We start from the raw sequence: 14,920 nt of genomic DNA on the forward strand, positions 1-14,920 counted from the left end.
ATCCATTATATTTGCTGGCTTTATTTGACCTTGTAGAGAGAGAAAGGATTTTGTGAGATTGTGGAAGAGCTGATGTTTGAATACATGGAAAAGCTTGCAAATATGATGTCAGTGATAAGTGGAAATTAGGCAGTCATTACTCCTGTCATGATCTTGAATTGACAGTGTCAAAAAACTTTGATGAACTTGTGAAAATTGCAGGAAGAGTCTGATCTGTGCTTGAATTTGCTGTCTCTTGAAGCTGTTTCTTTCCTTGGATTAAAGAATGCGTATCCAAGACGTAATGAGATATTATTATTGGGCTATTATCTCCACAGCATTACCGTCACCTAGTCCGTCGAGCGCCCCATTCCAGCTTCGGCTTGTCGGTGGTTCCAATAACAGAGAGGGCCGGGTGGAGGTTTATTACCAGGGTGCCTGGGGGACAATCTGTGATGACCATTGGGACAGCAATGACGCCGAGGTGGTTTGTAGGATGCTGGGCTATCCAGCTGCAGAACGGGCCATTGGTCAGGCTAGCTTCGGTCAAGGTGAAGGTCGAATAGTCCTTGACGATGTGCAGTGCCAGGGAAGTGAAGAGAGACTGGTAGATTGCCTACACAATGGATTCTTTCAACACAACTGTGGACATCACGAGGATGCTGGCGTCTCATGTCGAGGTAAGGTGCAAAGCTTCCAGCAAGCTTTCTAGCTCTTACTTAGCTAAAGAAGTTTGTGTAATTAGGGAAGGAACCCCGTTATCGAGTATATTTGCTGGCTTTATTTGACCTTGTAGAGAGAGAAAGGATTTTGTGAGATTGTGGAAGAGCTTATGTTTGAATACAGGGAAAAGCTTGCAAATCTGATGTCAGTGATAAGTGGAAATTAGGCAGTCATTACTCCTGTCATGATCTTGAATTGACAGTGTAAGAAAACTTTGATGAACTTGTGAAAATTGCAGGAAGAGTCTGATCTGTGCTTGAATTTGCTGTCTCTTGAAGCTGTTTCTTTCCTTGGATTAAATAATGCGTATCAAAGACGTAATGAGATGAGTATTATTGGGCTATTATCTCCACAGCATTACCGTCACCTAGTCCGTCGAGCGCCCCATTCCAGCTTCGGCTTGTCGGTGGTTCCAATAACAGAGAGGGCCGGGTGGAGGTTTATTACCAGGGTGCCTGGGGGACAATCTGTGATGACCATTGGGACAGCAATGACGCCGAGGTGGTTTGTAGGATGCTGGGCTATCCAGCTGCAGAACGGGCCATTGGTCAGGCTAGCTTCGGTCAAGGTGAAGGTCGAATAGTCCTTGACGATGTGCAGTGCCAGGGGAGTGAAGAGAGACTGGTAGATTGCCCACACAATGGATTCTTTCAACACAACTGTGGACATCACGAGGATGCTGGCGTGTCATGTCGAGGTAAGGTGCAAAGCTTCCAGCAAGCTTTCTAGCTCTTACTTAGCTAAAGAAGCTTGTGTAATTAGGGAAGGAACCCCGTTATCCATTATATTTGCTGGCTTTATTTGACCTTGTAGAGAGAGAAAGGATTTTGTGAGATTGTGGAAGAGCTCATGTTTGAATACATGGAAAAGCTTGCAAATATGATGTCAGTGATAAGTGGAAATTAGGCAGTCATTACTCCTGTCATGATCTTGAATTGACAGTGTCAAAAAACTTTGATGAACTTGTGAAAATTGCAGGAAGAGTCTGATCTGTGCTTGAATTTGCTGTCTCTTGAAGCTATTTCTTTCCTTGGATTAAATAATGCGTATCCAAGACGTAATGAGATAGTATTATTGGGCTATTATCTCCACAGCATTACCGTCACCTAGTCCGTCGAGCGCCCCATTCCAGCTTCGACTTGTCGGTGGTTCCAATAACAGAGAGGGCCGGGTGGAGGTTTATTACCAGGGTGCCTGGGGGACAATCTGTGATGACCATTGGGACAGCAATGACGCCGAGGTGGTTTGTAGGATGCTGGGCTATCCAGCTGCAGAACGGGCCATTGGTCAGGCTAGCTTCGGTCAAGGTGAAGGTCGAATAGTCCTTGACGATGTGCAGTGCCAGGGAAGTGAAGAGAGACTGGTAGATTGCCCACACAATGGATTCTTTCAACACAACTGTGGACATCACGAGGATGCTGGCGTCTCATGTCGAGGTAAGGTGCAAAGCTTCCAGCAAGCATTCTAGCTCTTACTTAGCTAAAGAAGCTTGTGTAATTAGGGAAGCAACCCCGTTATCCATTATATTTGCTGGCTTTATTTGACCTTGTAGAGAGAGAAAGGATTTTGTGAGATTGTGGAAGAGCTGATGTTTGAATACATGGAAAAGCTTGCAAATATGATGTCAGTGATAAGTGGAAATTAGGCAGTCATTACTCCTGTCATGATCTTGAATTGACAGTGTAAAAAACTTTGATGAACTTGTGAAAATTGCAGGAAGAGTCTGATCTGTGCTTGAATTTGCTGTCTCTTGAAGCTGTTTCTTTCCTTGGATTAAATAATGCGTATCCAAGACGTAATGAGATAGTATTATTGGGCTATTATCTCCACAGCATTACCGTCACCTAGTCCGTCGAGCGCCCCATTCCAGCTTCGGCTTGTCGGTGGTTCCAATAACAGAGAGGGCCGGGTGGAGGTTTATTACCAGGGTGCCTGGGGGACAATCTGTGATGACCATTGGGACAGCAATGACGCCGAGGTGGTTTGTAGGATGCTGGGCTATCCAGCTGCAGAACGGGCCATTGGTCAGGCTAGCTTCGGTCAAGGTGAAGGTCGAATAGTCCTTGACGATGTGCAGTGCCAGGGGAGTGAAGAGAGACTGGTAGATTGCCCACACAATGGATTCTTTCAACACAACTGTGGACATCACGAGGATGCTGGCGTCTCATGTCGAGGTAAGGTGCAAAGCTTCCAGCAAGCTTTCTAGCTCTTACTTAGCTAAAGAAGCTTGTGTAATTAGGGAAGGAACCCCGTTATCCATTATATTTGCTGGCTTTATTTGACCTTGTAGAGAGAGAAAGGATTTTGTGAGATTGTGGAAGAGCTCATGTTTGAATACATGGAAAAGCTTGCAAATCTGATGTCAGTGATAAGTGGAAATTAGGCAGTCATTACTCCTGTCATGATCTTGAATTGACAGTGTCAAAAAACTTTAATGAACTTGTGAAAATTGCAGGAAGAGTCTGATCTGTGCTTGAATTTGCTGTCTCTTGAAGCTATTTCTTTCCTTGGATTAAATAATGCGTATCCAAGACGTAATGAGATAGTATTATTGGGCTATTATCTCCACAGCATTACCGTCACCTAGTCCGTCGAGCGCCCCATTCCAGCTTCGGCTTGTCGGTGGTTCCAATAACAGAGAGGGCCGGGTGGAGGTTTATTACCAGGGTGCCTGGGGGACAATCTGTGATGACCATTGGGACAGCAATGACGCCGAGGTGGTTTGTAGGATGCTGGGCTATCCAGCTGCAGAACGGGCCATTGGTCAGGCTAGCTTCGGTCAAGGTGAAGGTCGAATAGTCCTTGACGATGTGCAGTGCCAGGGAAGTGAAGAGAGACTGGTAGATTGCCCACACAATGGATTCTTTCAACACAACTGTGGACATCACGAGGATGCTGGCGTCTCATGTCGAGGTAAGGTGCAAAGCTTCCAGCAAGCTTTCTAGCTCTTACTTAGCTAAAGAAGCTTGTGTAATTAGGGAAGGAACCCCGTTATCGAGTATATTTGCTGGCTTTATTTGACCTTGTAGAGAGAGAAAGGATTTTGTGAGATTGTGGAAGAGCTCATGTTTGAATACATGGAAAAGCTTGCAAATCTGATGTCAGTGATAAGTGGAAATTAGGCAGTCATTACTCCTGTCATGATCTTGAATTGACAGTGTCAAAAAACTTTGATGAACTTGTGAAAATTGCAGGAAGAGTCTGATCTGTGCTTGAATTTGCTGTCTCTTGAAGCTGTTTCTTTCCTTGGATTAAATAATGCGTATCCAAGACGTAATGAGATAGTATTATTGGGCTATTATCTCCACAGCATTACCGTCACCTAGTCCGTCGAGCGCCCCATTCCAGCTTCGGCTTGTCGGTGGTTCCAATAACAGAGAGGGCCGGGTGGAGGTTTATTACCAGGGTGCCTGGGGGACAATCTGTGATGACCATTGGGACAGCAATGACGCCGAGGTGGTTTGTAGGATGCTGGGCTATCCAGCTGCAGAACGGGCCATTGGTCAGGCTAGCTTCGGTCAAGGTGAAGGTCGAATAGTCCTTGACGATGTGCAGTGCCAGGGAAGTGAAGAGAGACTGGTAGATTGCCCACACAATGGATTCTTTCAACACAACTGTGGACATCACGAGGATGCTGGCGTCTCATGTCGAGGTAAGGTGCAAAGCTTCCAGCAAGCTTTCTAGCTCTTACTTAGCTAAAGAAGCTTGTGTAATTAGGGAAGGAACCCCGTTATCCATTATATTTGCTGGCTTTATTTGACCTTGTAGAGAGAGAAAGGATTTTGTGAGATTGTGGAAGAGCTCATGTTTGAATACATGGAAAAGCTTGCAAATCTGATGTCAGTGATAAGTGGAAATTAGGCAGTCATTACTCCTGTCATGATCTTGAATTGACAGTGTCAAAAAACTTTGATGAACTTGTGAAAATTGCAGGAAGAGTCTGATCTGTGCTTGAATTTGCTGTCTCTTGAAGCTGTTTCTTTCCTTGGATTAAAGAATGCGTATCCAAGACGTAATGAGATAGTATTATTGGGCTATTATCTCCACAGCATTACCGTCACCTAGTCCGTCGAGCGCCCCATTCCAGCTTCGGCTTGTCGGTGGTTCCAATAACAGAGAGGGCCGGGTGGAGGTTTATTACCAGGGTGCCTGGGGGACAATCTGTGATGACCATTGGGACAGCAATGACGCCGAGGTGGTTTGTAGGATGCTGGGCTATCCAGCTGCAGAACGGGCCATTGGTCAGGCTAGCTTCGGTCAAGGTGAAGGTCGAATAGTCCTTGACGATGTGCAGTGCCAGGGAAGTGAAGAGAGACTGGTAGATTGCCCACACAATGGATTCTTTCAACACAACTGTGGACATCACGAGGATGCTGGCGTCTCATGTCGAGGTAAGGTGCAAAGCTTCCAGCAAGCTTTCTAGCTCTTACTTAGCTAAAGAAGCTTGTGTAATTAGGGAAGGAACCCCGTTATCGAGTATATTTGCTGGCTTTATTTGACCTTGTAGAGAGAGAAAGGATTTTGTGAGATTGTGGAAGAGCTCATGTTTGAATACATGGAAAAGCTTGCAAATCTGATGTCAGTGATAAGTGGAAATTAGGCAGTCATTACTCCTGTCATGATCTTGAATTGACAGTGTCAAAAAACTTTGATGAACTTGTGAAAATTGCAGGAAGAGTCTGATCTGTGCTTGAATTTGCTGTCTCTTGAAGCTGTTTCTTTCCTTGGATTAAATAATGCGTATCCAAGACGTAATGAGATAGTATTATTGGGCTATTATCTCCACAGCATTACCGTCACCTAGTCCGTCGAGCGCCCCATTCCAGCTTCGGCTTGTCGGTGGTTCCAATAACAGAGAGGGCCGGGTGGAGGTTTATTACCAGGGTGCCTGGGGGACAATCTGTGATGACCATTGGGACAGCAATGACGCCGAGGTGGTTTGTAGGATGCTGGGCTATCCAGCTGCAGAACGGGCCATTGGTCAGGCTAGCTTCGGTCAAGGTGAAGGTCGAATAGTCCTTGACGATGTGCAGTGCCAGGGAAGTGAAGAGAGACTGGTAGATTGCCCACACAATGGATTCTTTCAACACAACTGTGGACATCACGAGGATGCTGGCGTCTCATGTCGAGGTAAGGTGCAAAGCTTCCAGCAAGCTTTCTAGCTCTTACTTAGCTAAAGAAGCTTGTGTAATTAGGGAAGCAACCCCGTTATCCATTATATTTGCTGGCTTTATTTGACCTTGTAGAGAGAGAAAGGATTTTGTGAGATTGTGGAAGAGCTCATGTTTGAATACATGGAAAAGCTTGCAAATATGATGTCAGTGATAAGTGGAAATTAGGCAGTCATTACTCCTGTCATGATCTTGAATTGACAGTGTCAAAAAACTTTGATGAACTTGTGAAAATTGCAGGAAGAGTCTGATCTGTGCTTGAATTTGCTGTCTCTTGAAGCTGTTTCTTTCCTTGGATTAAATAATGCGTATCCAAGACGTAATGAGATAGTATTATTGGGCTATTATCTCCACAGCATTACCGTCACCTAGTCCGTCGAGCGCCCCATTCCAGCTTCGGCTTGTCGGTGGTTCCAATAACAGAGAGGGCCGGGTGGAGGTTTATTACCAGGGTGCCTGGGGGACAATCTGTGATGACCATTGGGACAGCAATGACGCCGAGGTGGTTTGTAGGATGCTGGGCTATCCAGCTGCAGAACGGGCCATTGGTCAGGCTAGCTTCGGTCAAGGTGAAGGTCGAATAGTCCTTGACGATGTGCAGTGCCAGGGAAGTGAAGAGAGACTGGTAGATTGCCCACACAATGGATTCTTTCAACACAACTGTGGACATCACGAGGATGCTGGCGTCTCATGTCGAGGTAAGGTGCAAAGCTTCCAGCAAGCTTTCTAGCTCTTACTTAGCTAAAGAAGCTTGTGTAATTAGGGAAGGAACCCCGTTATCCATTATATTTGCTGGCTTTATTTGACCTTGTAGAGAGAGAAAGGATTTTGTGAGATTGTGGAAGAGCTCATGTTTGAATACATGGAAAAGCTTGCAAATATGATGTCAGTGATAAGTGGAAATTAGGCAGTCATTACTCCTGTCATGATCTTGAATTGACAGTGTAAGAAAACTTTGATGAACTTGTGAAAATTGCAGGAAGAGTCTGATCTGTGCTTGAATTTGCTGTCTCTTGAAGCTGTTTCTTTCCTTGGATTAAATAATGCGTATCCAAGACGTAATGAGATAGTATTATTGGGCTATTATCTCCACAGCATTACCGTCACCTAGTCCGTCGAGCGCCCCATTCCAGCTTCGGCTTGTCGGTGGTTCCAATAACAGAGAGGGCCGGGTGGAGGTTTATTACCAGGGTGCCTGGGGGACAATCTGTGATGACCATTGGGACAGCAATGACGCCGAGGTGGTTTGTAGGATGCTGGGCTATCCAGCTGCAGAACGGGCCATTGGTCAGGCTAGCTTCGGTCAAGGTGAAGGTCGAATAGTCCTTGACGATGTGCAGTGCCAGGGGAGTGAAGAGAGACTGGTAGATTGCCCACACAATGGATTCTTTCAACACAACTGTGGACATCACGAGGATGCTGGCGTCTCATGTCGAGGTAAGGTGCAAAGCTTCCAGCAAGCTTTCTAGCTCTTACTTAGCTAAAGAAGCTTGTGTAATTAGGGAAGCAACCCCGTTATCCATTATATTTGCTGGCTTTATTTGACCTTGTAGAGAGAGAAAGGATTTTGTGAGATTGTGGAAGAGCTCATGTTTGAATACATGGAAAAGCTTGCAAATCTGATGTCAGTGATAAGTGGAAATTAGGCAGTCATTACTCCTGTCATGATCTTGAATTGACAGTGTCAAAAAACTTTGATGAACTTGTGAAAATTGCAGGAAGAGTCTGATCTGTGCTTGAATTTGCTGGCTCTTGAAGCTATTTCTTTCCTTGGATTAAATAATGCGTATCCAAGACGTAATGAGATAGTATTATTGGGCTATTATCTCCACAGCATTACCGTCACCTAGTCCGTCGAGCGCCCCATTCCAGCTTCGGCTTGTCGGTGGTTCCAATAACAGAGAGGGCCGGGTGGAGGTTTATTACCAGGGTGCCTGGGGGACAATCTGTGATGACCATTGGGACAGCAATGACGCCGAGGTGGTTTGTAGGATGCTGGGCTATCCAGCTGCAGAACGGGCCATTGGTCAGGCTAGCTTCGGTCAAGGTGAAGGTCGAATAGTCCTTGACGATGTGCAGTGCCAGGGAAGTGAAGAGAGACTGGTAGATTGCCCACACAATGGATTCTTTCAACACAACTGTGGACATCACGAGGATGCTGGCGTCTCATGTCGAGGTAAGGTGCAAAGCTTCCAGCAAGCTTTCTAGCTCTTACTTAGCTAAAGAAGCTTGTGTAATTAGGGAAGGAACCCCGTTATCCAGTATATTTGCTGGCTTTATTTGACCTTGTAGAGAGAGAAAGGATTTTGTGAGATTGTGGAAGAGCTGATGTTTGAATACATGGAAAAGCTTGCAAATCTGATGTCAGTGATAAGTGGAAATTAGGCAGTCATTACTCCTGTCATGATCTTGAATTGACAGTGTCAAAAAACTTTGATGAACTTGTGAAAATTGCAGGAAGAGTCTGATCTGTGCTTGAATTTGCTGTCTCTTGAAGCTGTTTCTTTCCTTGGATTAAATAATGCGTATCCAAGACGTAATGAGATAGTATTATTGGGCTATTATCTCCACAGCATTACCGTCACCTAGTCCGTCGAGCGCCCCATTCCAGCTTCGGCTTGTCGGTGGTTCCAATAACAGAGAGGGCCGGGTGGAGGTTTATTACCAGGGTGCCTGGGGGACAATCTGTGATGACCATTGGGACAGCAATGACGCCGAGGTGGTTTGTAGGATGCTGGGCTATCCAGCTGCAGAACGGGCCATTGGTCAGGCTAGCTTCGGTCAAGGTGAAGGTCGAATAGTCCTTGACGATGTGCAGTGCCAGGGAAGTGAAGAGAGACTGGTAGATTGCCCACACAATGGATTCTTTCAACACAACTGTGGACATCACGAGGATGCTGGCGTCTCATGTCGAGGTAAGGTGCAAAGCTTCCAGCAAGCTTTCTAGCTCTTACTTAGCTAAAGAAGCTTGTGTAATTAGGGAAGGAACCCCGTTATCCATTATATTTGCTGGCTTTATTTGACCTTGTAGAGAGAGAAAGGATTTTGTGAGATTGTGGAAGAGCTCATGTTTGAATACATGGAAAAGCTTGCAAATCTGATGTCAGTGATAAGTGGAAATTAGGCAGTCATTACTCCTGTCATGATCTTGAATTGACAGTGTCAAAAAACTTTGATGAACTTGTGAAAATTGCAGGAAGAGTCTGATCTGTGCTTGAATTTGCTGTCTCTTGAAGCTATTTCTTTCCTTGGATTAAATAATGCGTATCCAAGACGTAATGAGATGAGTATTATTGGGCTATTATCTCCACAGCATTACCGTCACCTAGTCCGTCGAGCGCCCCATTCCAGCTTCGACTTGTCGGTGGTTCCAATAACAGAGAGGGCCGGGTGGAGGTTTATTACCAGGGTGCCTGGGGGACAATCTGTGATGACCATTGGGACAGCAATGACGCCGAGGTGGTTTGTAGGATGCTGGGCTATCCAGCTGCAGAACGGGCCATTGGTCAGGCTAGCTTCGGTCAAGGTGAAGGTCGAATAGTCCTTGACGATGTGCAGTGCCAGGGAAGTGAAGAGAGACTGGTAGATTGCCCACACAATGGATTCTTTCAACACAACTGTGGACATCACGAGGATGCTGGCGTCTCATGTCGAGGTAAGGTGCAAAGCTTCCAGCAAGCTTTCTAGCTCTTACTTAGCTAAAGAAGCTTGTGTAATTAGGGAAGCAACCCCGTTATCCATTATATTTGCTGGCTTTATTTGACCTTGTAGAGAGAGAAAGGATTTTGTGAGATTGTGGAAGAGCTCATGTTTGAATACATGGAAAAGCTTGCAAATATGATGTCAGTGATAAGTGGAAATTAGGCAGTCATTACTCCTGTCATGATCTTGAATTGACAGTGTAAGAAAACTTTGATGAACTTGTGAAAATTGCAGGAAGAGTCTGATCTGTGCTTGAATTTGCTGTCTCTTGAAGCTGTTTCTTTCCTTGGATTAAATAATGCGTATCCAAGACGTAATGAGATGAGTATTATTGGGCTATTATCTCCACAGCATTACCGTCACCTAGTCCGTCGAGCGCCCCATTCCAGCTTCGGCTTGTCGGTGGTTCCAATAACAGAGAGGGCCGGGTGGAGGTTTATTACCAGGGTGCCTGGGGGACAATCTGTGATGACCATTGGGACAGCAATGACGCCGAGGTGGTTTGTAGGATGCTGGGCTATCCAGCTGCAGAACGGGCCATTGGTCAGGCTAGCTTCGGTCAAGGTGAAGGTCGAATAGTCCTTGACGATGTGCAGTGCCAGGGAAGTGAAGAGAGACTGGTAGATTGCCCACACAATGGATTCTTTCAACACAACTGTGGACATCACGAGGATGCTGGCGTCTCATGTCGAGGTAAGGTGCAAAGCTTCCAGCAAGCTTTCTAGCTCTTACTTAGCTAAAGAAGCTTGTGTAATTAGGGAAGGAACCCCGTTATCCATTATATTTGCTGGCTTTATTTGACCTTGTAGAGAGAGAAAGGATTTTGTGAGATTGTGGAAGAGCTCATGTTTGAATACATGGAAAAGCTTGCAAATATGATGTCAGTGATAAGTGGAAATTAGGCAGTCATTACTCCTGTCATGATCTTGAATTGACAGTGTCAAAAAACTTTGATGAACTTGTGAAAATTGCAGGAAGAGTCTGATCTGTGCTTGAATTTGCTGTCTCTTGAAGCTGTTTCTTTCCTTGGATTAAATAATGCGTATCCAAGACGTAATGAGATGAGTATTATTGGGCTATTATCTCCACAGCATTACCGTCACCTAGTCCGTCGAGCGCCCCATTCCAGCTTCGGCTTGTCGGTGGTTCCAATAACAGAGAGGGCCGGGTGGAGGTTTATTACCAGGGTGCCTGGGGGACAATCTGTGATGACCATTGGGACAGCAATGACGCCGAGGTGGTTTGTAGGATGCTGGGCTATCCAGCTGCAGAACGGGCCATTGGTCAGGCTAGCTTCGGTCAAGGTGAAGGTCGAATAGTCCTTGACGATGTGCAGTGCCAGGGGAGTGAAGAGAGACTGGTAGATTGCCCACACAATGGATTCTTTCAACACAACTGTGGACATCACGAGGATGCTGGCGTCTCATGTCGAGGTAAGGTGCAAAGCTTCCAGCAAGCTTTCTAGCTCTTACTTAGCTAAAGAAGCTTGTGTAATTAGGGAAGGAACCCCGTTATCCATTATATTTGCTGGCTTTATTTGACCTTGTAGAGAGAGAAAGGATTTTGTGAGATTGTGGAAGAGCTCATGTTTGAATACATGGAAAAGCTTGCAAATCTGATGTCAGTGATAAGTGGAAATTAGGCAGTCATTACTCCTGTCATGATCTTGAATTGACAGTGTCAAAAAACTTTGATGAACTTGTGAAAATTGCAGGAAGAGTCTGATCTGTGCTTGAATTTGCTGTCTCTTGAAGCTGTTTCTTTCCTTGGATTAAATAATGCGTATCCAAGACGTAATGAGATAGTATTATTGGGCTATTATCTCCACAGCATTACCGTCACCTAGTCCGTCGAGCGCCCCATTCCAGCTTCGGCTTGTCGGTGGTTCCAATAACAGAGAGGGCCGGGTGGAGGTTTATTACCAGGGTGCCTGGGGGACAATCTGTGATGACCATTGGGACAGCAATGACGCCGAGGTGGTTTGTAGGATGCTGGGCTATCCAGCTGCAGAACGGGCCATTGGTCAGGCTAGCTTCGGTCAAGGTGAAGGTCGAATAGTCCTTGACGATGTGCAGTGCCAGGGAAGTGAAGAGAGACTGGTAGATTGCCCACACAATGGATTCTTTCAACACAACTGTGGACATCACGAGGATGCTGGCGTCTCATGTCGAGGTAAGGTGCAAAGCTTCCAGCAAGCATTCTAGCTCTTACTTAGCTAAAGAAGCTTGTGTAATTAGGGAAGCAACCCCGTTATCCATTATATTTGCTGGCTTTATTTGACCTTGTAGAGAGAGAGAAAGGATTTTGTGAGATTGTGGAAGAGCTGATGTTTGAATACATGGAAAAGCTTGCAAATATGATGTCAGTGATAAGTGGAAATTAGGCAGTCATTACTCCTGTCATGATCTTGAATTGACAGTGTAAGAGAACTTTGATGAACTTGTGAAAATTGCAGGAAGAGTCTGATCTGTGCTTGAATTTGCTGGCTCTTGAAGCTATTTCTTTCCTTGGATTAAATAATGCGTATCCAAGACGTAATGAGATGAGTATTATTGGGCTATTATCTCCACAGCATTACCGTCACCTAGTCCGTCGAGCGCCCCATTCCAGCTTCGGCTTGTCGGTGGTTCCAATAACAGAGAGGGCCGGGTGGAGGTTTATTACCAGGGTGCCTGGGGGACAATCTGTGATGACCATTGGGACAGCAATGACGCCGAGGTGGTTTGTAGGATGCTGGGCTATCCAGCTGCAGAACGGGCCATTGGTCAGGCTAGCTTCGGTCAAGGTGAAGGTCGAATAGTCCTTGACGATGTGCAGTGCCAGGGAAGTGAAGAGAGACTGGTAGATTGCCCACACAATGGATTCTTTCAACACAACTGTGGACATCACGAGGATGCTGGCGTCTCATGTCGAGGTAAGGTGCAAAGCTTCCAGCAAGCTTTCTAGCTCTTACTTAGCTAAAGAAGCTTGTGTAATTAGGGAAGGAACCCCGTTATCCATTATATTTGCTGGCTTTATTTGACCTTGTAGAGAGAGAAAGGATTTTGTGAGATTGTGGAAGAGCTGATGTTTGAATACATGGAAAAGCTTGCAAATATGATGTCAGTGATAAGTGGAAATTAGGCAGTCATTACTCCTGTCATGATCTTGAATTGACAGTGTAAGAAAACTTTGATGAACTTGTGAAAATTGCAGGAAGAGTCTGATCTGTGCTTGAATTTGCTGTCTCTTGAAGCTGTTTCTTTCCTTGGATTAAATAATGCGTATCCAAGACGTAATGAGATTGTATTATTGGGCTATTATCTCCACAGCATTACCGTCACCTAGTCCGTCGAGCGCCCCATTCCAGCTTCGGCTTGTCGGTGGTTCCAATAACAGAGAGGGCCGGGTGGAGGTTTATTACCAGGGTGCCTGGGGGACAATCTGTGATGACCATTGGGACAGCAATGACGCCGAGGTGGTTTGTAGGATGCTGGGCTATCCAGCTGCAGAACGGGCCATTGGTCAGGCTAGCTTCGGTCAAGGTGAAGGTCGAATAGTCCTTGACGATGTGCAGTGCCAGGGGAGTGAAGAGAGACTGGTAGATTGCCCACACAATGGATTCTTTCAACACAACTGTGGACATCACGAGGATGCTGGCGTCTCATGTCGAGGTAAGGTGCAAAGCTTCCAGCAAGCATTCTAGCTCTTACTTAGCTAAAGAAGCTTGTGTAATTAAGGAAGCAACCCCGTTATCCATTATATTTGCTGGCTTTATTTGACCTTGTAGAGAGAGAGAAAGGATTTTGTGAGATTGTGGAAGAGCTGATGTTTGAATACATGGAAAAGCTTGCAAATATGATGTCAGTGATAAGTGGAAATTAGGCAGTCATTACTCCTGTCATGATCTTGAATTGACAGTGTAAGAGAACTTTGATGAACTTGTGAAAATTGCAGGAAGAGTCTGATCTGTGCTTGAATTTGCTGGCTCTTGAAGCTATTTCTTTCCTTGGATTAAATAATGCGTATCCAAGACGTAATGAGATGAGTATTATTGGGCTATTATCTCCACAGCATTACCGTCACCTAGTCCGTCGAGCGCCCCATTCCAGCTTCGGCTTGTCGGTGGTTCCAATAACAGAGAGGGCCGGGTGGAGGTTTATTACCAGGGTGCCTGGGGGACAATCTGTGATGACCATTGGGACAGCAATGACGCCGCGGTGGTTTGTAGGATGCTGGGCTATCCAGCTGCAGAACGGGCCATTGGTCAGGCTAGCTTCGGTCAAGGTGAAGGTCGAATAGTCCTTGACGATGTGCAGTGCCAGGGAAGTGAAGAGAGACTGGTAGATTGCCCACACAATGGATTCTTTCAACACAACTGTGGACATCACGAGGATGCTGGCGTCTCATGTCGAGGTAAGGTGCAAAGCTTCCAGGAAGCTTTCTAGCTCTTACTTAGCTAAAGAAGCTTGTGTAATTAGGGAAGGAACCCCGTTATCGAGTATATTTGCTGGCTTTATTTGACCTTGTAGATAGAGAAATGATTTTGTGAGATTGTGGAAGAGCTGATGTTTGAATACATGGAAAAGCTTGCAAATCTGATGTCAGTGATAAGTGGAAATTAGGCAGTCATTACTCCTGTCATGATCTTGAATTGACAGTGTCAAAAAACTTTGATGAACTTGTGAAAATTGCAGGAAGAGTCTGATCTGTGCTTGAATTTGCTGTCTCTTGAAGCTGTTTCTTTCCTTGGATTAAATAATGCGTATCCAAGACGTAATGAGATATTATTATTGGGCTATTATCTCCACAGCATTACCGTCACCTAGTCCGTCGAGCGCCCCATTCCAGCTTCGACTTGTCGGTGGTTCCAATAACAGAGAGGGCCGGGTGGAGGTTTATTACCAGGGTGCCTGGGGGACAATCTGTGATGACCATTGGGACAGCAATGACGCCGAGGTGGTTTGTAGGATGCTGGGCTATCCAGCTGCAGAACGGGCCATTGGTCAGGCTAGCTTCGGTCAAGGTGAAGGTCGAATAGTCCTTGACGATGTGCAGTGCCAGGGGAGTGAAGAGAGACTGGTAGATTGCCCACACAATGGATTCTTTCAACACAACTGTGGACATCACGAGGATGCTGGCGTCTCATGTCGAGGTATGGTGCAAAGCTTCCAGGAAGCTTTCTAGCTCTTACTTAGCTAAAGAAGCTTGTGTAATTAGGGAAGCAACCCCGTTATCCATTATATTTGCTGGCTTTATTTGACCTTGTAGAGAGAGAAATGATTTTGTGAGATTGTGGAAGAGCTCATGTTTGAATATATGGAAAAGCTTGCAAATATGATGTCAGTGATAAGTGGAAATTAGGC

The 14,920-nt window shown here is 45.6% G+C and overlaps 1 protein-coding gene across 1 annotated transcript; it reads left to right on the forward strand.

Moving 5' to 3' along the window:
* Nucleotides 1–283: 283 nt before the first annotated feature.
* On the forward strand, nt 284–11,040 carry LOC139726681 (scavenger receptor cysteine-rich domain-containing protein DMBT1-like). The gene is made up of 10 exons (XM_071637668.1): nt 284–666; nt 1,083–1,402; nt 1,824–2,145; nt 2,560–2,876; nt 6,230–6,574; nt 6,996–7,310; nt 7,708–8,056; nt 8,472–8,788; nt 9,927–10,275; nt 10,692–11,040. Exons 1-10 carry the CDS (start codon nt 284–286, stop codon nt 11,038–11,040), a joined length of 3,366 nt encoding a protein of 1,121 aa, XP_071493769.1.
* The last annotated feature ends 3,880 nt before the right edge of the window (nt 11,041–14,920 follow it).

This window comes from Diadema antillarum, unplaced genomic scaffold (assembly GCF_040938485.1).
Source record: "Diadema antillarum isolate AM-2024a unplaced genomic scaffold, OU_Dant_1.0 seq00000096_RagTag, whole genome shotgun sequence".
NCBI lineage: Eukaryota > Metazoa > Echinodermata > Echinoidea > Diadematoida > Diadematidae > Diadema > Diadema antillarum.

Coding starts and splice junctions, on each gene's coding strand:
- LOC139726681 (XM_071637668.1), top strand. CDS start 284: ATGAGATATTATTATTGGGCTATTATCTCCACAGCATTACCGTCACCT. Junction 667..1,082: donor GTCTCATGTCGAGGTAAGGT/GCAAAGCTTCCA, acceptor TAGTCCGTCGAG/CGCCCCATTCCAGCTTCGGC. Junction 8,057..8,471: donor GTCTCATGTCGAGGTAAGGT/GCAAAGCTTCCA, acceptor TAGTCCGTCGAG/CGCCCCATTCCAGCTTCGGC.